This window comes from Dendronephthya gigantea, unplaced genomic scaffold (genome assembly GCF_004324835.1).
Source record: "Dendronephthya gigantea isolate DGI-Jeju-01 unplaced genomic scaffold, DenGig_1.0 000147F, whole genome shotgun sequence".
Classification (NCBI taxonomy): Eukaryota; Metazoa; Cnidaria; class Anthozoa; order Malacalcyonacea; family Nephtheidae; genus Dendronephthya; species Dendronephthya gigantea.
In genome coordinates, this window is record NW_021163157.1 from 448,693 (window position 1) to 472,721 (window position 24,029).

At 34.5% G+C, this 24,029-nt stretch overlaps 2 protein-coding genes across 2 annotated transcripts; both read left to right on the top strand.

The window, feature by feature from the left end:
* Nucleotides 1-1,649: 1,649 nt before the first annotated feature.
* LOC114536813 (latent-transforming growth factor beta-binding protein 2-like) lies at nt 1,650-11,715 on the top strand. Its single transcript, XM_028558157.1, has 15 exons — nt 1,650-1,745; nt 3,229-3,286; nt 4,272-4,391; nt 4,828-4,944; nt 5,302-5,421; nt 5,968-6,087; nt 6,633-6,746; nt 7,467-7,586; nt 8,241-8,360; nt 9,048-9,161; nt 9,376-9,495; nt 10,174-10,293; nt 10,964-11,077; nt 11,289-11,407; nt 11,674-11,715. Exons 1-15 carry the CDS (start codon nt 1,713-1,715, stop codon nt 11,713-11,715), a joined length of 1,551 nt encoding a protein of 516 aa, XP_028413958.1. The 5' UTR covers nt 1,650-1,712.
* Nucleotides 11,373-21,225, top strand: LOC114536785 (fibrillin-1-like). Its single transcript, XM_028558131.1, has 17 exons — nt 11,373-11,407; nt 11,716-11,835; nt 12,085-12,204; nt 13,186-13,298; nt 13,747-13,814; nt 14,461-14,633; nt 15,580-15,699; nt 16,064-16,183; nt 16,398-16,517; nt 16,862-16,981; nt 17,269-17,381; nt 17,636-17,703; nt 18,062-18,231; nt 19,063-19,182; nt 19,342-19,470; nt 20,253-20,344; nt 20,868-21,225. Exons 3-17 carry the CDS (start codon nt 12,129-12,131, stop codon nt 20,994-20,996), a joined length of 1,731 nt encoding a protein of 576 aa, XP_028413932.1. The 5' UTR covers nt 11,373-11,407; nt 11,716-11,835; nt 12,085-12,128; the 3' UTR covers nt 20,997-21,225.
* Nucleotides 21,226-24,029: the final 2,804 nt, after the last annotated feature.

Consider the following 24,029-nt stretch of genomic DNA (forward strand, 5'->3'; position numbering starts at 1 on the left):
GATTTCGCGCATTAAATGGTATTTGTAGTAGCTATGCTATAAAACAATTATCACGCTCGCTCTCGTTAAATAGCTCGCTTACAGCACATATAAAAAATATACAACTCAAGCTTATGGTATAATTGTTAAAAATCGTATTTCGTGAGCCTTACTGGTCATCTTTGCCAAAGGATATTCACCAAATTGAAAAATTAACAGTTCTCGTCATAATAATAAGGCTTAATTTCATCCTCTTGTTTAAATTGTGTTAAAAAATCTGTATATTTGAATTTGCCTCCTACACGAATACAAACTACGACGTGTTGACGTGCTTGCAAGAACTGTGACGTAATGATACAATAATAGTAAAGGAACAACACACAAAACAACCTCCGTCGCAGGGCACCTTCAGCGAAATAATATTAGTGAAGTTAATGAAGTGAAATAGAGCTGCATGGCCTTAATTGATAGTATTAAGATAGTTGTTTGTGCATGTGTGCATGTTGTTGTTTGTGCATATATTATCATGCATGTATATATATATATATATATATATATATATATATATATATATAATATATATATATATTATATATATATATATAATATGCATGTGTGTTGTTCTTCGCTTCCCTGTTATATATTATGTACTATATATCCTTTATACATTAATCCCTATTGCATATCACAAATAAAACATTACACCAATAACTTGAAAGATTAGTTTTGTAACGGTGTATCAGTTTTAATTCCATGACAGCTTGGAAGGTGATTATGCACATGTATATAGAAATTAAAAGGACGATATAAAAGACACTAAGAAACTGGATTGAACGTGTGTGTATCTCGTCTAATCCAGCAGTCTGTTCACATGGAGCGAGTTATGTGAAGACTAATCAGGTTAAGCCTTTGGTGTTATTTTACCTCGTTTAGCTGGGACAACTCGCTCCATGAAAACAGGTCCGTAATGAAGTTGGAAATTACTTATATCATTAGTATTATTGATTTGTCTTAATAGTCAAAAGATTTATTTGTATAGCGTTATTTAAAAGTTGTATGCGAGGCTTTGATATTCAAACAACACGCAATAGCCTACTTAGTATGAAGTCATTTTACCTATAAGACGATCTTTCGAGAACAAACTTTTACAAAGAAATTCTTATTCAAATTCCTTGTTTCTTCAAGAATTCTTAAATTCCGTGTAATTATTGCAAGATTGAATTTAAGTGCTTAGCGGAGACTTCAAATTATTCTGAAATTGTCATGTGCAACGCGTGTACACTGAGTCACTGATCAGATGATATAGCAAATAGTTTGCTGAATCTTTCGTTCATTAGGTAGAAGAGTATCTTTAATGTATTCCCATTAGTTTATATCTCCTATATTGACGTTTTTGATGTATTAATATTAAGGAGCATATCTCACCGGTTTCATTTAAATAGGGCACGCAGAACACACTTAAGTGTTTATGCGGAGCTGAAGCACAGCCACCCACAAGATTATATCTTTGTTAAAGAGCAATTTGATGAGAATAATAGTTAAAGCGTCATCACTTTAACACCTGCTGTTTAACTTGTTCCTTGTAGAAGAAAATTATGCAGATATGCAGCCCCAGTAGGCAACATAATACGAAGATCGCTATCGTGAAACTTTGCATGTTTGCATGTTAGACACAGTAATATAGTATTTTATTTAGGATTGGAGGATTTTGATTACTTGGACAATATTTCACGATGTACTCTTCAAGACAATCAGTCAGGCTAAACGTAAGTGGGCAGGTGATAATTTTTACTGTGTTCAATGCCATTTTAATTTGGATTCTTCAAGCGAGGAAGCTTATATTTATAATCTTTGCATGCAAATCACTTTTAGGGATGTTATAATGAAATATTATTTTGTCTGAAGAGCATCAACATGCAATAATGTTAAATTTATTTGGCAGGCGAACTGTGCATATAGATTTTGGTAGCTACTAATTCGATCCTTTCCTGAAATATCTCATTTGCGTCGGCAAATCTGCTGGACTTTACGATGCACGGCACGAAATTAATAATATATTTTGCCTCAGCGTTTAAAGTATTATATAATTATGTAGCAGGTAAAACTTAAATTAAGCATGCCGTTGCAACTGACAAATGTATTTGTTCAATAATCTGAAAGACTGTTCAAATGTACGATCCAATTTTTGTAGTTTGTTATTGATAAAGCATTACGGCATTGGTTCAGTTGACTTGCTTCCCATATAGGCAACATTGCAAGTCAACAGAATATAAAACATCCATCACAAGTAACTAATTTGGATCCGACAAAATTGGATCGTGTGAACAGACCTTCATAAACTTGTAATCTACGTAGATGAAATATGTCCAGGAAATATATATATATATATATATATATATATATTATATATTATATATATATATATATATATATATATATATATATATATATATATATATAATAGGTAAACCCGCCAGTTTCCTGGACATGTTTCATCTACGTAGATTACAAGTTTATGAAGGTCTGTTCACACGATCCAATTTTGTCGGATCCAAATTAGCTACTTGTGATGGATGTTTTATAGTCTGTTGACTTGCAATGTTGCCTATATGGACTTAACCAATGCTGTAATGCTTTATCAATAACAAACTACAACATTTATATATATATATATTATATTATATATTATATATATATAATATATATATATATATATATAATATATATAATATATAATATATATATATATATATATATATATATTATATTAATTATAATATTATTATATATATATATATATATATTATATAATATATATATATATATATATATATATATATATATATATATATATATTATATAATATATATATTTATATATATTATTTATTCGCAAATACTCCATGTTGTGTAATATGAATGTAATCCCATGTAAATGTGTTCATATGCAATTTTAATATATTATAATTTAGACACAGTTTGGTAACATTCAAATTAAAGTAAGTTCTATATCACAATATATAGTTAGGTTCATATTAAAAGGTGGATATTTCCGGTCATAACAAACGAACAGCTTTGAAACGTGTATTAAAATAAATTTTCCGCGAAGTTAAAAGTTGTTGTATAACAAGTTCGTTAAACAGATGAAAACCTTTTCGATGTTATCCTAGGGCTTTCCATCATTCTGGTAAGTTACCATATATGAAAAGAGGGTTAAAAAAAACACCAAAAAACATTTTTTTGTTTTTAGATACCGGTTTTAATCGCGTTGTTTGTCATTATGGTAAACGGGATCAATGTTCAAGCAGGTAAAGATTAGTTAATTTATGTAATAATTTATACAAACGCGGAATTCTGCATTCTGATCTATCCTGTCAGTTGTACATGCGCAGGCTATTATAAAATTTCTATGCAATTGTGTGTCAACACCCTTATGATCGTAGTTTGATTTCTTCCCGATGAGCTTTTCTACTCAACCTAGAACTTTTTTGCGTTTCTTACAAGGCGATTCATTTCTAGGATTATCACTAGTCAAACATACATTAAGGCCTGATTCACACTAGCTCCGAAGAATATCAGGGGGCGCTTTACCTCCCCAAGTTTTTCTGTATCAGGTCCTAAGGATTTGGGAGTCCCATTGTCTGAGGTCACTGGTGCGCAAAATGATTTTTCGATTCAGGATTCCCGATTTCCTCATTAGTCTTTCATCATAAATTATGCAGTTTTCGCCTCGCCTAGCCAGGATATTAACTCGCTCCATGTAAGCAAGTTCTTAGAATAAGGGTGCACACGTTACCCGGCTAAACCACGTTCGCTCTTGTCATCTATCCTTATAGACTAAGGGTTAAAATATTTAACGCGAAAGCGTATTTTATAATTCTTTCAGTGCAGAAAATCAAACATAATTACTTACTTCAGTAAATATGAGATTTGTTTGATTTTCACTAGACCTTTTTCGTATATATGAGTTTCTCCAAAAAATGTAGGCCATATAAATTTATGCTACTTGCAAGGAAGCGAAAAAGATTTTCTAAACTGATTATTAACTCTGGTATTTCTTGTGCCAATTGTGCGAAATTCTGAAAAATATTTCCCCGCATGTGCATTCCTTGATATTCAAAATATTTTAAAATATACTTTTCTAAAGATCGAGGTGCCCTGCACATGAGAGGTTACTCCAGGTTACTCTCAATACCCATGCAGATATACCATTACATTCTCTCAATAGCGGCGCATTCCCTATGCGCATACATTCTGCTGTACAGCTATACTTTTTAACATGTGTTTTCTCAGATGCTAGCAAATGCAACAACAACAATACCTGTCACGAAGACGCCACTTGTAAAAACACAACTGGGAGTCTTGTTTGCACATGCAACCCGGGTTATAGCGGAAATGGGATACATTGTGATGGTATGTATAAAAGACGAGTATATGGAGGGTCCATTTTGGTGGTCAAAAAAGTAATCAAATTGGACAATATGCATCGAGTTCTAAGCAATGGAAAAATTTGAATGAGAAAGACTTTATCCGCAAATTAAGTTTAAATATTTTTTTCTTAAGTCATTCAGAACAATAAACAAATCTTATTGAAAATTTCTGGCTTTCATGGTATCTCATTTTTTTTCTTTTAACGTTACGTCTATACTATCTTTGTCCTGACTTTGCTACTTTAATCCATTCTTTTAAATACTCCGAAGCCGGCTGTATTTTGTTTTTAATTACGACTTAACTACGCAGAATGTATTTGGGAGTTTTACACAAGCGTCGTCTGGACGGTTAATACGTGCTAATGGTTAACTAAATAATTAACAGATTTTCCAAATTGACGAATTAATATATTTGGTAGATATCAACGAATGCGATGCCAGCCCTTGCCATTTTGACGCCGATTGTCAAAACACGAACGGAAGTTATAACTGTACATGTAAACTTGGATACAACGGAAATGGAAAATTTTGCAGTGGTATGTGAAGAATTCATAGATTTAATTAGTTACACGTTGAAATGGGTCATAAACTTTGAAACAGAAATATCGGTAGTAATTTTAAGGTTGTGGATATCTGTGTATGATAATGTATATTCCATGCTATACTTTGTTCTCGTGACTACGGAGAGCAGGGATGTGAATGAAGGTTTATAGGCAAATGGGGTGTATATTCCTTAGATTCCAGGAATATTAGCATAGCCGGACAAAACCGCAGGCTGGCTACGCTACTGGATGGAAAAATATTTTTTGAGAGCAGATACCGAGTTCAAGATACTATACTGCTTTGTTTAAAATTTCATAATTATGCGAAATGAATATATTTGACATTCCTAGACCAAATCGTTTGTGAACCGACTGTTAAGTGCCATACTTATGCAACGTGTGCTAAATCTGGTGGTAAGGACGTCTGTGTATGTTCAGCAGGATACTCTGGAAATGGAACTTACTGTGAAGGTAAACATTACAATACAAGTTTATACGCAGGTCTCTAGTCCCTCGGCCCTTGTGAAAAACTACATCGTTGTCTTTTATGTCCCTATTCTCCGAGAACACACTGAATGTCGACGCACTCCATTTGGGTTTGCAAAAAACATACTAAGTTCATGAATATACGAATAAACTGCAACCTTAAATTGCATACGGAATAACTAAAATTTACCTTGTTTAATAAATAAAACCTACTTGTTTAAACACTTTAAAGGTAATAAATTATATGAATCGTTTCTCTTTCACCGAAACTTGAATTGTGTCTGTGTTTTTCTGATAATCTTGTCCCAGTGTTTTTTACTTTCTTTAAATTTTATTTTGATTTACATTAAGTTTATTACCGTTATCATTTCTCGTATACATCATTTTCATTCCATGTTTTTAAAACTACGCAAAAGATATAGTTAAGAGTTTTAAACGACCGGCATCTGTACGGTAAACTTACTGGTAAAGTGATAATGGTTGATTAAATTGACTGATCTGCAAAAATTGACGACTTTATATATTTGGCAGATATCAACGAATGCGATATCCACCATAATTGTCATGTTAACGCCATTTGCCGAAACACAAACGGGAGTTTCAACTGTACTTGTAAACATGGATACGAAGGAGACGGAATACTTTGCGCTGGTATGTGAAGAATTTTCAGATTCAAATAGTATACATGTTGAAATGTCGTAAACGAAATGTGGTAATTTTGAAGTTGTGAACATCTGTGGATTGGGAAAACTTGTCAAGGTCCATTAAGTAATAGAAAACAATCTCATACGGTTAAGGAGACATGCGAAGTTTGGGAGACGAGAAATAAGACTGCAACAACTTACAACTGCATGAGAAATGTAAACCAATTGGACGCAAGAAAACAGGAAAGCTAAGGTAGCTAGCGCTTATTTCCAGGCATCTCAAGGTATTGGGATGAAAACATGTCGGCACAGTTAACTTCAGTGCCAGATCACCGACAACAGCTATCGCCGGCATGAATGGGCCAGGGGCCATACAGAAATCACCTATATACGATCGACAGGTTTAAAATTCTCGTCTCGATGCACGTGCACAATTGTGATAATGAAAATTTTCAAATACAACGAACAATTTCCCTCGCTCGCGGCCGAGCATTTCCTACCTCTGCGTACATGTGAACACCAGCTTCTTTTTAAAATATATCCTTTTCACAGAAACCAACAAATGCAATATTTCGTGTCATTTGAACGCGTCATGTACAAATACAACCGGGAGTTATAATTGCACTTGTAACTCTGGATTTAGTGGAAATGGAACACAATGTTATGGTATGTGCAAAAGTCGAATATATAAATAGAAATTGAATCCAAGCGTTCTTGTGGCGCTAATATTGACAACGAAATAGCAGCTTGGTCTGCGAAAAAGCAAATACCAGCGTGTTTTTTCAAAGCAAAGAATACTGTAATGTAAGGGGCTCAAAGGTGACTACTCAGCCCGTTGAAAGAAGACATGGTTTTTTTTTCAGAACTCGTTTATCTATTGTAGTTTTAACTAAAGCAATATCATAATGGTATATCATTGTTAAACAACGCGTTTGATGAGAATAATTAATTTAATTTCATGAGACCCACAGGTCTGAGGTGCTGCTGGTTCTAGTTAGACAAGAAATACAATTTTTAAGGAATACAAGTGTTAGTTTATAAGATAACGTTTTACAAATTTTGCCTGCAATTTCAAAGATCGAGTTGAGTGCATAATTCGAATGCATGCAATAACACCTAACCTGGGTGCATGCATGATAAGGAAAATTAGCATGCGAAACCTGAATGCACAATCTCATAAACGTGAAATTATATTTATGATAATTAATTTAAATTTCTGAACATTCATTTAACTTTCAAGTTCTTCTAATTAAACTTACCTAAAGTTATTCAAAACATAGACAAATCAACTTTTTGGAACTTGTGGGATTTTATTATATACTATATATCTATGTTTTTTTGCTGGAAAACAAAAATACGCTCTTTGGCGCCCAATATTGTCTTTAGATAAGGACGAGTGTGAGATCAAGGATTCGTGCGATGAATACGCTCTTTGTAATAATACAGCTGGTTCTTTTATATGTGCTTGTAAGTCTGGATTTTCCGGTGATGGTCGCAATTGTACAGGTATACATTAACATTTATTTATAGCTATTTGTTTTGATACAAAATAAAACTGATCCAATCATCTCTTGATTAGAGAATGATAGCCTAAGTATGGTCATTTTTACTGCATTTATAAATGACTTTTTCACTTCACACTAATATTCTCATAATAAAAAAACAGCCTGTAAAAACATTGCTTGCAAATGTTCCTGTTTTCTGTTCGTTTTTGTGTCCATGCATGTCTCTGTAATCTCTTTTGCTGTATTTGCAGTGTCTCGACAGCAAAATGAAGTAACAATTTTATCTAAATAGACATAGACGAGTGTTTTACGGATAAGCCTTGTGATGTAAACTCAGTTTGTAACAATACAGTTGGATCTTTTGCATGTGTTTGCAATTTCGGATTCTCCGGCGATGGTCGTAATTGTGCAGATAAACATTTTCAACTAAAGCAATTTCAGATATATTTTCGCGTCAGAATAGCCATGTTGATGCATAATAATCAGATATTAATTATAAATGAAGCACCAAAGTAAAGGTTTAGTTTTTACTCACCCTGTACATTTGCACGTGATATAATTATAGGCAGAAATCGTAAACATCAGTTTAAAATAGAACAGAAAAATTAAATGAAAGAAAAACTAATAGTAATTTTCATCTGTGCTCTGTTTTCAGACATGGACGAATGTATAATTGAGGATCCTTGTGATGTAAATGCTATGTGTAATAATACAGTTGGATCTTTTAAATGCGAATGCAATTCTGGATATTTCGGTGATGGCTTGTCTTGTGCAGGTAAATCTCTCTTTTCTTCAGATAAGGACGGCAGTTCTATATCACTCAAATATTTATAGCGATTCCTAAAACGCGGATACATAAACACTACTTAACTACTGTATGACATGAGTAGTTTATTCGTAGCTAATTAACACCAAATTACAAAATTAAGATTATATTGAATTAGGTTATAAACATCGTAACCGAAATGTGGTAATTTGTGGACATCTGTGGATTGGGAATACTTGTCAAGGTCCCATTAAGAAATAGACTGAAACACTCTCAGTGTTTCCATATACAGTTATCGAAACACGCGTGCATCTCAAGGCATTTGGAGAAAAACACATTGTCACCCCAAGCCTGCATGGTTCTCATATATTTCGGCGAAGTTTTTTTATTATGTCACCGAAGGTCGGCAATGCATGGCTGTGGCTGCATGTTGACAAAAGAAAAATTGTTCAAAGCAATTCTAAGCACCGTTTTCTTCTATTGCTGACATAAAAAGGCTAGGCTAAACATACACAAATTACCTAAGTTCGATCGACAGGTTTAAAATTCTCTTTTTAATGCATGTGCACAAAATTGTGCCGGATAATGAAAATTCTTCAAATACAACGCAATGTTTCCCTCACTCACGGCCGAACATTTCCTAGCTCTACGTACATGTGAACACCAAAATCTTTTAAAAATATAACCTTTTTACAGAAACCAACAAATGCAATATTTCGTGTCATTTAAACGCGTCATGTACAAATACAACTGGGAGTTATAGTTGCACTTGTAACTCTGGATTTAGCGGAAATGAAACAGAATGTTATGGTATGTTCAAAACTCGCATATATATAAACAGAAATTGAATCCATGTGTTCCTGTGGCGCTTTTTATGACTACTTGTATACTTATAGTGTAAACTTAACTAACGTTATTAAAAACACAGACAAATGAACTTTTTGGTACTTTGTAGAATATTATTAATCTATGTTTTTTTGCTAGAGAACTAAATACGCTATTTGGCACCCAATATTGTCTTTAGATAAGGACGAGTGTGAGATCAAGAATTCGTGCGATGAATACGCTCTTTGTAGTAATACAGTTGGGTCTTTTATATGTGCTTGTAAGTCTGGATTTTCCGGTGATGGTCACAATTGTACAGGTATATGTTACATTTATTTATAGCTATTTGTTTCGATTCAAAAAAATACTGATCCAAATATCTCTTGATTACAGAAATGACATCCTAAGTATGGTCATTTTTACTGCATTTATATAAATGACCTTTTCACTTTATAAATTCTTATGTTCAGATAGACTGATATTCTCATCATAAAATAATCCAGAAAAGCATGCTTTCAATTGTTTCTGTTATCTGTTCGTTTTTGTGTCCTTGTCTCTGTAATCTGTTTGCTGTATTTACATGCAGTGTCTCTACAGAAAAATGAAGTAACTATTATATATACTAAATAGACAAGCATGAATGTTATACGGACAAGCCTTGTGATGTAAACGCAGTTTGTAACAATACAGTTGGATCTTTTGCATGTGTTTGCAATTCCGGATTCTCCGACGATGGTCGTAATTGCATGTGCAAGTAAATATTATCAACTAAAGCAATTTAAGATATATTTTCGCGTCAGAATAGCCATGTTGATGCATAATAATCAGAGATTAATCATAAATGAAACACCAAAGTAAAGGTTTAGTTTTTACTGACCCTATACATTTGCACGTGATATAATTACAGGCAGAAATCGTAAACATCAGTTTAAAATAGAAGAGAAAATTTAAATGAAAGAAAAACTAATAGTAATTTTCATCCGTGCTCTGTTTTCAGACATGGACGAATGTATAATTGAGGATCCTTGTGATGTAAATGCTATGTGTAATAATACAGTCGGATCTTTTAAATGTGAATGCAATTCTGGATATTTCGGTGATGGCTTGTTTTGTGCAGGTAAATCTCTTCTTTCTTCAGATAAGGATGGCAGTTCTTATATCACTCAAATAACGATTCCTAAAACGCGGGTGCATAAACACTACTTAACTATACTGTATGACATGAGTAGTCTATTCGTAGCTAACACCAAAATACAAGATTATACTGATCAAATTAGGTCATAAACCTCGTAACCGAAATGTGGTAATTTGTGGACATCTGTGGATTGGGAATACTTGTCAAGGTCCCATTAAGAAATAGACTGAAACACTCTCAGTGTTTCCATACAGTTATAGAAACATGCGTGCATCTCAAGGTATTGGGGGAAAACACATTGTCACACCAAGCCTGGTTCTCATATATTTCGGCGAAGTATTCATATATGTCACCGAAGGTCGGCAATGCATGGCTGTGGCTGCACGTTGACAAGAGAAAAAATTTTCAAAGCAATTCTAAGCACCGCTTTCTTCTATCGCTGACATAAAGGTGCTAGGCTAAACATACACAAATTACCTACAGTAAGTTCGATCGACAGGTTTAAAATTCTCGCCTCAATGCATGTGGCCAAAATTGTGATGATAAAAATTCTTCAAAAACAACGCAACATTTCCCTCGCTCGCGGCCGAACATTTCCTAGCTCAGCGTACATGTGAACACCAGCTTCTTTTTAAATATATCCTTTTCACAGAAACCAACAAATGCAATACTTCGTGTCATTTGAACGCGTCATGTACAAATACAACCGGGAGTTATAATTGCACTTGTAACTCTGGATTTAGCGGAAATGGAACAGAATGTTATGGTATGTGCAAAAATCGCATATAAATAGAAATTGAATCCATGTGTTCATGTGGCGCTTATATTGACTACTTGTATACTTATAGTGTAAAATTAACTAACGTTATTAAAAACACAGACAAATGAACTTTTTGGTACTTTGTAGAATATTTATCAACTATGTTTTTTTTGCTAGAGAACTAAATACGCTATTTGGCACCCAATATTGTCTTTAGATAAAGACGAGTGTGAGATCAAGGATTACTGCGATGAATACGCTCTTTGCAATAATACTGTTGGGTCTTTATATGTGCTTGTAAGTCTGGATTTTCCGGTGACGGTCGCAATTGTACAGGTATATGTTACATTTATGTATAGCTATTTGTTTTGATTCAAAATAAAACTCATCCAAATAATTATATCTTGATTAGAGAATGATAGCCTAAGTATGGTCATTTTTTCTGTATTTATAAACGACTTTTTCACTTTATAAATTCTCATGTTCAGAGATACACCAATATTCTCATCATAAAATAATCTGGAAAAGCATGCTTGCAAATGTTCTTGTTCTATGCCCGTCTTTGTGTCCTTGTCTCTGTAACCTGTATGCTGTATTTACAGTGTCTTCAACAGAAAAATGAAGTAACAATTTTATCTAAATAGACAAGGATGAATGTTATACGGACAAGCCTTGTGATGTAAACGCAGTTTGTAACAATACAGTTGGATCTTTTGCATGTGTCTGCAATTCCGGATTCTCCGGTGATGGTCGTAATTGTGCAGGTAGAAAATATTATAAACTAAAGTAATTTCAAACAATTTGACGTCAGAATAGGCGTGGTGAAGCATAATAATAAAAAATAATCATAAATTAAACAGTTTACACCAAAATACAGGTTTAGTTTTTACTCACCCTGTACATTTGCACGTGATATAGCTACCAGGCAGAAACCGTAATCATAAGTTTAGAGAAAAGAGAAAATTTAAATGAAACAAAATTCATACGAATTTCCATCCGTGCTCTGTTTTCAGACAAGGACGAATGTATAATTGAGGATCCTTGTGATGTAAATGCTATGTGTAATAATACAATCGGATCTTTTAAATGTGAATGCAATTCTGGATATCTCGGTGATGGTTTGTCTTGTGCAGGTAAATCTCTCTTTTGTTCAGATAAGGACGGCAGTTCTATATCACTCAAATATTTATAGCGATTCCTAACACGCGGATACATAAACACTACTTAACTACTGTATGACATGAGTAGCTTATTCGTAGGTAAATCAAAATTACAAACTTACATTGTGATTTATTTGGATTCAAGAATAATTGATACAAGATCATATAAGTACAAGAATAATAGATTGATGAATGTATAGTAAACCCTAGGTTTGCGGGGCCCAACTTACTGTAAGTACTATACAGTCATAAATACCGATACTCTTCTAGCCAAAAAGTAATAAGGTTGGGCGTTTTATAGTTCTGGTAATGGAATATTATGCTAATTTGTTTTCTATTGCACTGTCAGTAAAATGAAAATTTTTTTAATGCCACGTGATAAGAAACAACCAATTAAAAGACATTATATTAATAAGGTGTTATATAATATTCAAATAAGAATTGTTATGAGTTCAATGGTAAAAATAATTTCATGTGATGGAATGTTCAGTTTAACAAGGAAAAGATGAGTAAAATATTCCTACTATAAAATTTAATGAAAACAGTAATTATTTGTTTTATTGAATAACAAAATAGGTCGGTTTTTGAAATATTCATTAGTTACATGCACTAGTATTAAAACAATATGTGATTATAAATGGTAATCTCATGGATCATTGGGCATATTTCGACTCCTCATCAAATGCGTACCAGCACGTAGCTACGATAAATACTGTGAGTGAAATAATTATAGTGAAGGCGACAGTACAATTGATGGAAACTTTCATTGCACGGTCAGTAAGAGAGACATCAATACTAAGTGATTAAGAACAACCATTATAATCAAAAGACGCTAAATTATTAAGGTGCTGTTTACTTTCACATCACATATATGCTACGGAGGAAAATCTTTTATGTTTTGCGAATCGTAAATATTTATTTTTTACCGACAATACTTTTTGGCATTTTATATAGAGGTTAAATCATATGTTGGCAATTTATCAATCAAAAACCTTCAATACCGTTCAATCTACAACAACGTACAGAGTCACGAGTACATGGAATTACGCGACAATTTTACAAATGCTGTAAGTATTTTTAAACACTAATATGTAATTAAGTTAGAATAATATAAACTACGTTTTATGATTTAATATAAACTACGTTTTATGATTTAATATAAACTACGTTTTATGATTTAATATAAACTACGTTTTATGATTTAATATAAACTACGTTTTATGATTTAACATAAACTACGTTTTTTGATATAATAGTCCAAAATAAGGATTTTATAGTGTATTGTCAAAAATGCATGATTTGTTTCGAGAATTCATTGAAATGATCATTTTGAAAATGTAATGGAGCTTAATCCGTGACCAAATACTGTATGTTAGTGATTTCAATTGTTCCCGAGGGTGCGGCTTTGTGTGAAAATGTCCATCTAATTAAAGCAAAAGCCTAAGTTTAAACTCAACTTACTTCCTCACGCCCCCCCCCCTTGATTAAATTTACGTGAATATTTTTAATGTCTAGATTAAAGAATTGTATAAGAATACTTCGTATGGCAGCTTTCTGATTGATGTTATTATAAAACGAATATAGTAAGTAGCATCGTATCGTTTTAATCGCTCTGAGTAGTATGCACGAAAAAGTGTCAATTTTTCCCTATAAGTGACACCTTTTCCTGCAAATTTACGTGGAATTGTGCCATAGGCTACGAGCATATCATTATCATTCGGGAAGGGGGATGAATAAATCTGTCCGATTCTAAAGAACTTAAGTTGCTCTTGCTTAATCTCCGCCTTATCGATCATGAGGATCCTCCCGTCGATACGGCTTTGAAACTCGGATGTATGCCGCGTGAGTTGGTAACATTTTCTTGCTCTGATGATTTCTAATATCACAAACACCTTACCCTATAATTATTTCTAAAACACCGAGTCGTACCAATCCCTGAGAAGCCTCTTTCGCAGCATAATATGTTGACGTGGGTTTAACTTTATTTTCCTAGATCTCAAAGTGGTTCTGATATTGTAAATAGTAGTTTAGTATTTTGAGAAAAACCTTTTTATTAATTTACCCTCAGTATCATCTAAACAAACAAGAAACCTAATTTTTTAACAAGTGGGCACCCCATGGAAAATGAGACCATTTCCTCGTTTACAACTGAGTAATTGATTCTTCTTCCCAAAAAAAATATTGCATAGTATATCTGTTTAGTCTTTTATTAAATCTCTTTTTACATAGCAACGGATCCATTCGGGTAGATTATGAAGTGATATTTGACTCCAGCGCTACAAACATCACAGCACAGTCACTCAACACAGAACTGGAAAGTTTAGTAAACGACGCGAACGGTACCATTGGAAATGGTTTCGTTCTTCAGCAAGTGAATAACGGACGTCTGATCGTGGTCGAAGGTATGGCAGGACTTTTGCTGATTTCTTTTCGAAAAGAAATTTTCTTCTTGATTATGCAAATGTAGCTAGATAAAAAAGAAGCAAAATAAAGATATATATAGGAAATAAAACAAACACATTTATTCCCTCTGAAAGCTGCTGTAGTAGCTAAAACAGATTAAAAGAAAGCAATTTCAATTTTTTATAAAAGCAATCTCTTTAAAAAAGATCATATATAATTATTTGTTTCGCTATAATTATTACCTATACTATTCCAATTTACCGAAATATGGTATACTCGACCATGGTCAATGCGATGTTTTGTACCATACTTCAACACCTCTATGGAGTCTATATTTCGGTATATTCGACCATGCTAAAGTCGAATATACTATATCTGATATATTGGACCATATATACGAAGTTCGAATATACCATATATTGCTTGCCATATGGTATACTCGACCATGGTCGAATGGTATGACTGAAGTAGGTACCGAAGTATGGTATATTCGAATGATCATGGTCGAATATACCATGTTCCGGTACATTCAACCTTACCTTAAATTCGGAATAATTATTATAGGAGAATGACGTATACTCTACCATGGTCGAATGTTTATGACCGAAGTAGGTACTTGATCATGGTCGAATATTCCGGAAAATAGTATACTCGACCATGGTCGAATATCCCGGAATATTCAAAAATCGATCATGGTCGAATATAATTATAGTAAGGTTTGTGAAATTTGACTAATGCAATCGCATGAATCGCATCAGTCTGGATCCGCCCTTGTCTCCAGGTACTAAAGAGCCATAACCTATGGCAGACATTGTCCACTTATAACTTCGTATTGTTACTTTCATTTGATGGTTAAAAATACATGCACGCGAGCTGATTTGTAATATTCCTTTAGTTTAGGTTATTTAAAAATATTTATAATCAGTTTCAGTGTTGATCACTTAGATAAAGACGAGTGCAAGATGGAAAAACCTTGCGATGTCAATGCTGTTTGCAACAACACGGATGGATCGTTTGTATGTAGTTGTAATTCGGGATATTCTGGCAGTGGATTCACATGCACAGGTACGCAAACAATGCACCCGTCTTCCGTCACGGACAAATGAACTTAATTGAACTTTGCGGGATATTATTTATCTCTGTTTGGTTGCTAAAGCCCACTGCACGCGAGAGTTATCAGCTGAGCTAACGACCTTGCGAGGCAGTTAGCTCAGCCCAAAAACCATCTGCACACGTGAGAAACTTGCCTCTCTAGGCGAATTCCTCGCGTAAAACTACCGGCACACTAGAGTACTAGTAGTTGCTGAGCTAACAACCAGACGAGGTCTTTAGCTCATGCAGCTAATAGCTCTCGTGTGTGACGGGCTTAACGGACTAACTGCCAAGTATGTTATTTGATAGTTGATACCCAATAAATTATTGTTTTTAGATAAGGACGAGTGTGCGGTCAAGGATTCATGCGATGAATACGCTCTTTGTAATAATACAGTTGGGTCTTTTATATGTGCTTGTAAGTCTGGATTTTCCCGTGATGGTAGCAATTGTACAGGTATATGTAAACATTACAGTTTTTTTAAACACATTATAATACCGATGCAAATATCTCTTTTTTAGAAATATTCAGATACATTTATATATTTACGTATCATGGAAAAGTCTGGAAATGCGCGCATTCTAATGTTTCTGTCCAAATTTGTGTCTTTTCACACTCTGTATGGACATTGACCTAACAGAAAGATGAATTTACTATTGTATTTATTTAGACAACGATGAATGTTATACGGACAAACCTTGTGATGTAAACGCAGTTTGTAACAATACAGTTGGATCTTTTGCATGTGTTTGCAATTCCGGATTCTCCGGTGATGGTCTTAATTGTACAGGTAGTTATTATCAGCTAAAGCAATTTAAGATATATTTTCACGTCAGAATAGCCATGTTGATCGATGCATAATAATCAAAGATTAATTATAAATGAAACAAACTAATCTCCGGGCGGAATTAGTATACCCTCGCACGGTGCTCCGCACTGGCTCGGGGATTAATCATAAATGCATGAAACAGTTTACACCAAAGTACAGGTTTAATTTTTACTCCCCCTATATACATTTGCACGTGATATACCAAGCAGAGATAGTAATCATAAGTTTAAAAATTAATACTGTAGAAGAGAAAATTTAAATGAAAGAAAACTAATACAAATTTTCACTCCGTGCTCTGTTTTCAGACATGGACGAATGTATAATTCAGGATCCTTGTGATGTAAATGCTATGTGTAATAATACAGTCGGATCTTTTAAATGTGAATGCAATTCTGGATTTTTCGGTAATGGCTTCGCTTGTGCAGGTAAATCTCACTTTTCCTCAGATAAGGACGGCAGTTCTATATCACTCAAATATTTATAGCGATCCTAACACGCTGGTACATAAACACTACTTAATTATTGTATGACATGAGTAGTTTATTCGTGGCTAACTCCAAATTACAAGATTATATTGTGATTGCCACTAACTGTAGTTAGAAGATGGGTCTCCGGACTCTGGTATATGCTGCATAATATATGTTGATAACTACAGTTATTATAATGAGTTGTATTAATAAACAATGTCTGCCAATGTTTGTGATGTTTATAGTGGTGAAAACTTACATTGGTCGCTTTTCAATTAAAAGTCTTCAATACCGCCAGATCTACAGCAACACGAGCAGTTCCGAGTACATTAAATTACGCTATAATTTGACAAATGCTGTAAGTATCTTAAAAAACCCAATAATTTACTTCTAGCTTCAATATCGTATGACAGCTCTTCACATGCTCGGTCTGTATCGAAAAATATCAGTCCTCGACTCCTCGGTCTTTTCGTACAAAAGATATTTCCCGGAAATGACAAGTCAATACTGCGCTGTGCTACTATAGCACAGTTAGATTAGTTATTTTTATGATTAGGAGCTTGTTATATTTTTAATTAATCAATTACATTTCATCTTTTTATAATTATTCAGCTAAAGGAGTTGTATAAAAAAACCGCTTATGGTGCATACGTGGTTGATGTTGTTATTAACAAGATTTCGTAAGTATATAAATTTTGCGTAATCATGCACAATTCACAAAAGTTACCCTATTTTGAGTCATGCAATTTGATAAATTGAAATATTTGTGATGGTGAACGAGAGACAGTTCACAAATAATTTTTGTCAATATAAGTAAGGAATATAATAAAAATCAAGGCCTTTTTATCCTTAACGGAAGACAAAAGCCAATCCCAATCTCTTTTTCACCTGCGTGAAAATTAGTCATGTTCGGAAGAAAGTGGTTATATCCCCTCGACAAACCTCGTTTTGCCGAGATCATAAACAAAAATACATTAAATTTTAAGGAAATATGAAAATCTACTTCTATTTCAGTCAATAATTATTTTCATTCGTTAGCAATGGATCAGTAATTGTAGACTACACAGTGACATTAAACTCTGCATCAAATGTCACAGCAGTGTTGCTCAATACAGAATTAGCTCGAGTAATTAACATCACTAACGGTACCATTGGGAAAGATCTTGTTCTTGGATATATTCAAAGTGGACGTCTGTTTGTCCTTGAAGGTATTCTTTGATCCGTGTTTCAGTTAAAGTTTGTTTTAGGATTCCTCGCATAAAAATTTGTTCTTCATACAATTGTACAGCAAAGCAGAGGCGCCGAAAGAAGCTTAAGGCGGGGGAAGAAGTCGATAGAGTACATTCGAACCTTACCAAGGACGGCGAGAGATCGTTGAGGGGGGGGGGGGGTGAGAGGACTAATATTTATAGTTTTTATATTCACGTTCAGCATTATCAGTTCCTATCGAGATTGATTGTTTTACGGTCTGCGAACATGAGTATATACTGTCTGAATATTACCCTCCCCGAACTTAAATATCTTCCGCCGTCCTTGAGCCTTACCAACCACATCGGTAAGGGGCTTAAACTTACAACAGGTCGCAAAAGAACGTTTATTTCAATAAAACTATCAGTACGTTATAATGAGAGGGGCGGGCGTTATAATGACAATAAAACTTGCTGTATGGGAAAAAAATATGGTGCTCCCGCTTGCACCCATAAGTGCATGACGGATATTGAGATGTTCCCACCAGCCATGTAGATCCGATGAGTCTGCACCAATACCGTAACGGGAAAACGTATTAAAGGGAAAAATAGTACAGGCGTCATAATTATAGTAGACACATGTGTGGAGTTTTCGCACCGAGAACCTTTACAAAGGTATTAAGTGCAGGATGTAGTCTTTTATTACTCTGATGGTATATTTGATTAAACTAGAAAGGTCTACGCCCCACTCGTTGCGCCGGCACTTTGGCGAAGCAAAGACGGAACCCTAAACAAGCTAGGCAAGATAATTTTAATAGCTCTGTCAATATGAATTTCCATGCAACGTTTTAGATAAGGACGAGTGTGCAATCGATGATCCTTGTGGTCTGAATGCTGCTTGTAATAACATTGATGGATCTTTTACATGTGTTTGTAATCCTGGATTCTCTGGAGATGGTTTGACTTGTACAGGTATATTGTCCTTTAACTAGGTAGTATTTCATCTACTCGATTTGAATGTTTTCAAAAATTTGACAGAAAGGATTTTTCTAGAGAATGCATGGAAACCATGCTTCCTTTACAAGACACAGCACGATAAATGTAAAACGTTTGCACGTCTTTTTTATACAGATATCGACGAATGCACCAGTGGACCTTGTGAGAAGAACACCACTTGTACAAACACACTTGGCTCATTCAATTGCACATGTCAAAATACTGCATGTCTTCCCAAAGAAGACGATGACGATGATGACCTGAGTAGGTTTCGTTGGTTATTTCGCTTCTTTGTGTTATTAATAATAAAACATGCACGAATGAGAGCACCTTCACCATCTTCAGTCTATATATCGTAAAGAGCTTAATTTCGACAGAAAAAAGGCTTTAGAAAGAGAGTCCTAAAGAGGGTGAAATGGCAACTGAGATTGCCCTATTTTTACGCTGGGAAAATTGAATTTTGTTCCTAGAAATGGGATTTGATCTTTTCAAAGATTGGGATTTTTACAATTCAGACTGGGATTTCTTATAAAAGTTTTACTGGAACTGGGAATTTTCGAAAATTCGTAGTGGGAAATAAGATTGAACCCCCCCCCCCAATTCAGGACCCTTTCAGTGGAAAATTTCTCGGTGAATTAAGTGATCAAAGTGTGAATTGAAATCTACAATCTTAGCCAAAAGTTAATAGGACGGCGCACGCTATCGCGTGTGACCACCCTCGCTCGCATTTTCGCCGATTCCCCCCCCCCCCTTTTCAATGTTGGTCCCTAATTAATATATTAATTGTTGTAATGTCGTAAAAACGAAAGTGCATTAGAATTCAACATTGGATGAGGGGGGAAGGGGGAGAACATATTTTTAGAGAAAAAAAATGCAATCGTCCCAAGCGTTTTGGCCAAGATTGTAGAAAAATGCGGCATACTCACGATAAACATTGAGCAAAAAACTGTTGAAATTTCATCTTAAAATTCATCTCTTTTCAAATATATGTATTTATATATTGCTTTTCATTTTGTTAATTTCTGATCTCTATTTGTCATTACCAGGTGCTGGTATAATTGCTTTGATTGTTGTTATTCCCATTGTATTTGTCATATTGGTAATTGTACTGGTCATTTGTCAGCAACGAATAGAACAGGTTTGTCGAGAGAAAATATTGTTATCATCCACCTTAACTTGAGAGAAAATGACTTGTGTTATCATCGATACATTCACCATTTTAGTGACGTTAACTTTTAGGTTAAGGGCTAGCTATAACCACGATATGGGCGTTTTCCTAAAGCCTGTCCCCGCTGCCCTAAACTGCTTTCCGCACCTTTGTCCTTAATTATTAAAATAGTTTTGCAATATTTGCTGTTGTTGATGGCAAACTTTAAATCGAAACGGTATTATTTACACTTAGGAAAAATTAGATGTGCAAATGACCTCCCTTTGTCTTATCCGTTAGCTATGTAGACGGTGAATACATTGCACTGAAACTGAGCTATATTGATACCCTCTAAATATGCGACTGTCTGCGCAAATACTAAGCCTGCGGAGCAAAAAGAGAAACGCGAAAAAAAAAAAAATCGCGAAACGTGGTATAGTAATTACCTGACCTTTTGTAACTTATTTCGTTACCAAGCATTTCGCTTTAACTAAATTGATGCATTTCATTGTAGCGAGAAATGGCCGTAATAAATCAAGGTGACTCAGGAGTTGCCTTGCAGAGAATGAAACGTACAAATGACGAATTCGAAAACCACGGGTACAAACATGACGACGATATGGCAGGGATAGGAAAAGTCTGAGGTTAATTCTGTCAACATTCTATTCTGCATTATTCTTAGGGCAGAAAGTTTCGATTTTATAATGTTATTATACAAATGATAGATTTTTAGGTTACTAAATAATTATAGGGTATTACATTTTATTGAAACCCATTTTTTCCATTTGACGTGTCCTCTAAACCGGATTTTATCCTGGGTACTTTCAGTTGCACGAATCTGAGCGAAAAATTGCTGATTGCCAATATTATCAGTCGAGTCGGGGGGGGGGGGGGGGATAGTCATTTCCCACGGAATAAAATGACGCAATTAGCCTTTCTTGTGGTGACGATGATGAGTCTGCCTTCATTTTAAGCCCGTTTTCTACTAGGCGAATTTATTTGCGCGAAGAGATAACGCAATTTAACCAACTCACATAACCTGATTTCAGATATCGTTTCGCGTCGTGCAAATAAACTCGCCTAACGGCTGGCTTTATAGGAGTTATAACTAGCGATTATTTTCAACAACATACTAGTACTAAATTCACTCAGTAAATTGTCTTTTGATTATTAAAGTTTGCTTTTCGTATATTGTCATAAATGGTTAAGGTCGTTTAAGTAACTTGAGTGTGTGAACACCCTAAATATGGGATATTGTTCATCGTGGGAGAGGCTATTTCGCGTGTCTTTCGCCGCTGGTGGGCGGATCATTGTTGAACCTTCAGGTTGGCGTTAATACTGTTTCATTCTACGTCTAAAGATGGGGGGGGGGAGAGGCTGCTCCAAAGCTCCAATTGGTTCACGATGGGTCCATGGATAGCCCGAACGAGAAATATTTTATATTTAATTGTATACCTTCTGTATAATCAGGGGAAAATACTTTAATTTCATAATTAATCACGGGGTGCGATTAATCATGAGCTTAAATTGTGTCTTAATTAAGTACTTTTCCTTAAAACAAGTTGATAACATAAAATTAATAAGTTATAGAACGAATGGCAAAATCATACTCGTGATTAACACTCCCGCTACGCGGTATACTCGTATATACTCGTATGATTTTGGCATTGATAGCACTCCTATTCGTTTTATTACCTTTATTAATTGTTTTTGGCACAATTAAATTTCACCAAAAAATCAATTGCACTAACGTTCACGCGTGCACGTGTACCATGGATAGTTAAAAGACTATCCATGTGATAGTACGCATGTGATTTTATTATCCATGATATAACCAATATACTTTTTATATTGCGCTAAGACTGTTTCATTCTACTTTCAAGCATTGGGGGCCTTGCTCCAAGCCTCCAATGGGTTCACGATGGGTCCATGGATGGCCCGAACGGAAATTATTCTATTCTTAATTGTTCTGGGCACAATTAAATGTAACAAAATTAAAAATCAATTCCGCTAGTACAAGTGCGTTAATATAGCTCATATTATACTGTTGCACTTTTTTTTTTGGGCCTCGATCCCCCGGAAACTGAAACTGTCGTTCCAGGTCTGCGCTGCCAAATCCAAAATGGCCGACCATTTGGAAGTCCAGAATTTAGCTGTTGGTAAAAATCGTGATTGAATTTTGCAGAAATTCGATGCAGAATGAGGTTTAAAATACGACCCAAATTATCCGCTTTTATATATGATTTTATAATAATCATTTTATAACCCGTTTTGGTATTGTCGGCTGTCGCTTCATAAAATCAAACATAAACAGATCGTCCCAACAGAAATTTTCAAAAAGCTGAATCTCAAGGACAAGGTATCAGGTACGTGCGACCATATTTCACACATATTGGAGACACGTATCACAAAGCTGTGTGCATTGATTCATTAAATAAGTTCTTCTTCAAAACAGCTAACTGAATACTGCAATTTGGAATGAATAATATTTCACTTTTAGAGTCTAGATGGCTAGATATAGCCATCTAGATTAATATTTTTAATCCACATCAATTTCACACGAACATCTGCAAACAAGCTGTTGTTTTCACACTGCTTGTCCCAGAAAGTGAGAAAATGGGACAGTTGTTTGTGGTAACAAATTTTTGAATTGCCAGACGTTTGGTGTCGCATTCGTAACTATAACTACAATTGATGAAAGGTTGAATGCTTGATATCACTGTGATATCACAAACAGCAATTCATATATTTCTATTTAAAAGAGTGCATCTGCCCCTTTACAGGAGAGGACGGAAAATTTCCTTTCCCTCTCCTGCCAGGGTCGTTCATTCCAATGCTTTTCTCAATTGCAACGCCTTACCATAAAATAGTTTGAGGAAACTTGGATTGAAATCAGACTTGTTAGAAGCTGTTTCTGATTGAAACGTGCTACTGACAACAACATAGAAGAACCGTATGGGTTGGGGGGGGGGGTCTGTGGAGGTGGAACAAGTAATTATTCATAATATATCCATGTCATGCTTGAAAACAAAATTTTATTGATGTTTGAGAAATAACATATCACACATCTATTAAGGTTTTATAAAAGCGTCATCTAACATATAAAATTACAGTAGTTGAATTATATCCTTGTATGGGTGGTCCAATAACGGTTCATTCCTGGCGAATTCTTTGGGCTATAGATTTAAAAATTAGTACAATTAATATGCGATTCTTCGATTTTTGACTGGATTTAGGCTGTAAAAGGAAAGTGATACTGTATCTTTACTTTGGACTAACATAGTCGAATTTTTATTGAGGGATATTGTATTGAACACACGAATTTCTGCACATACGCACTTTTGCAGTTTTCATATTGCATTCATATTCGTCGATTCAATTGAATCGACTTAGTTTCGTTGATTTTTTTTCAATTGTGATCTGTTATTTGCTTCAGTCGACTTTTTACAATTTGAAAGGAAATTGAGGAAAATATTTCACCCGATCAAAAAATGCTGCCTATTTGAAAACCACCATTTATTGCTTCAAGAAAATTCTCAGAAAATATACCGTGTGCACGAAAATTAATTCATTTTTGCTTGAAATTCTCATAATAACTTATTTTACTGTCTTTTGAAGTTTTACTTACAACTAGTCATATTTGCCACTAGTAGTATTTACCACCAGATCGGCTGCC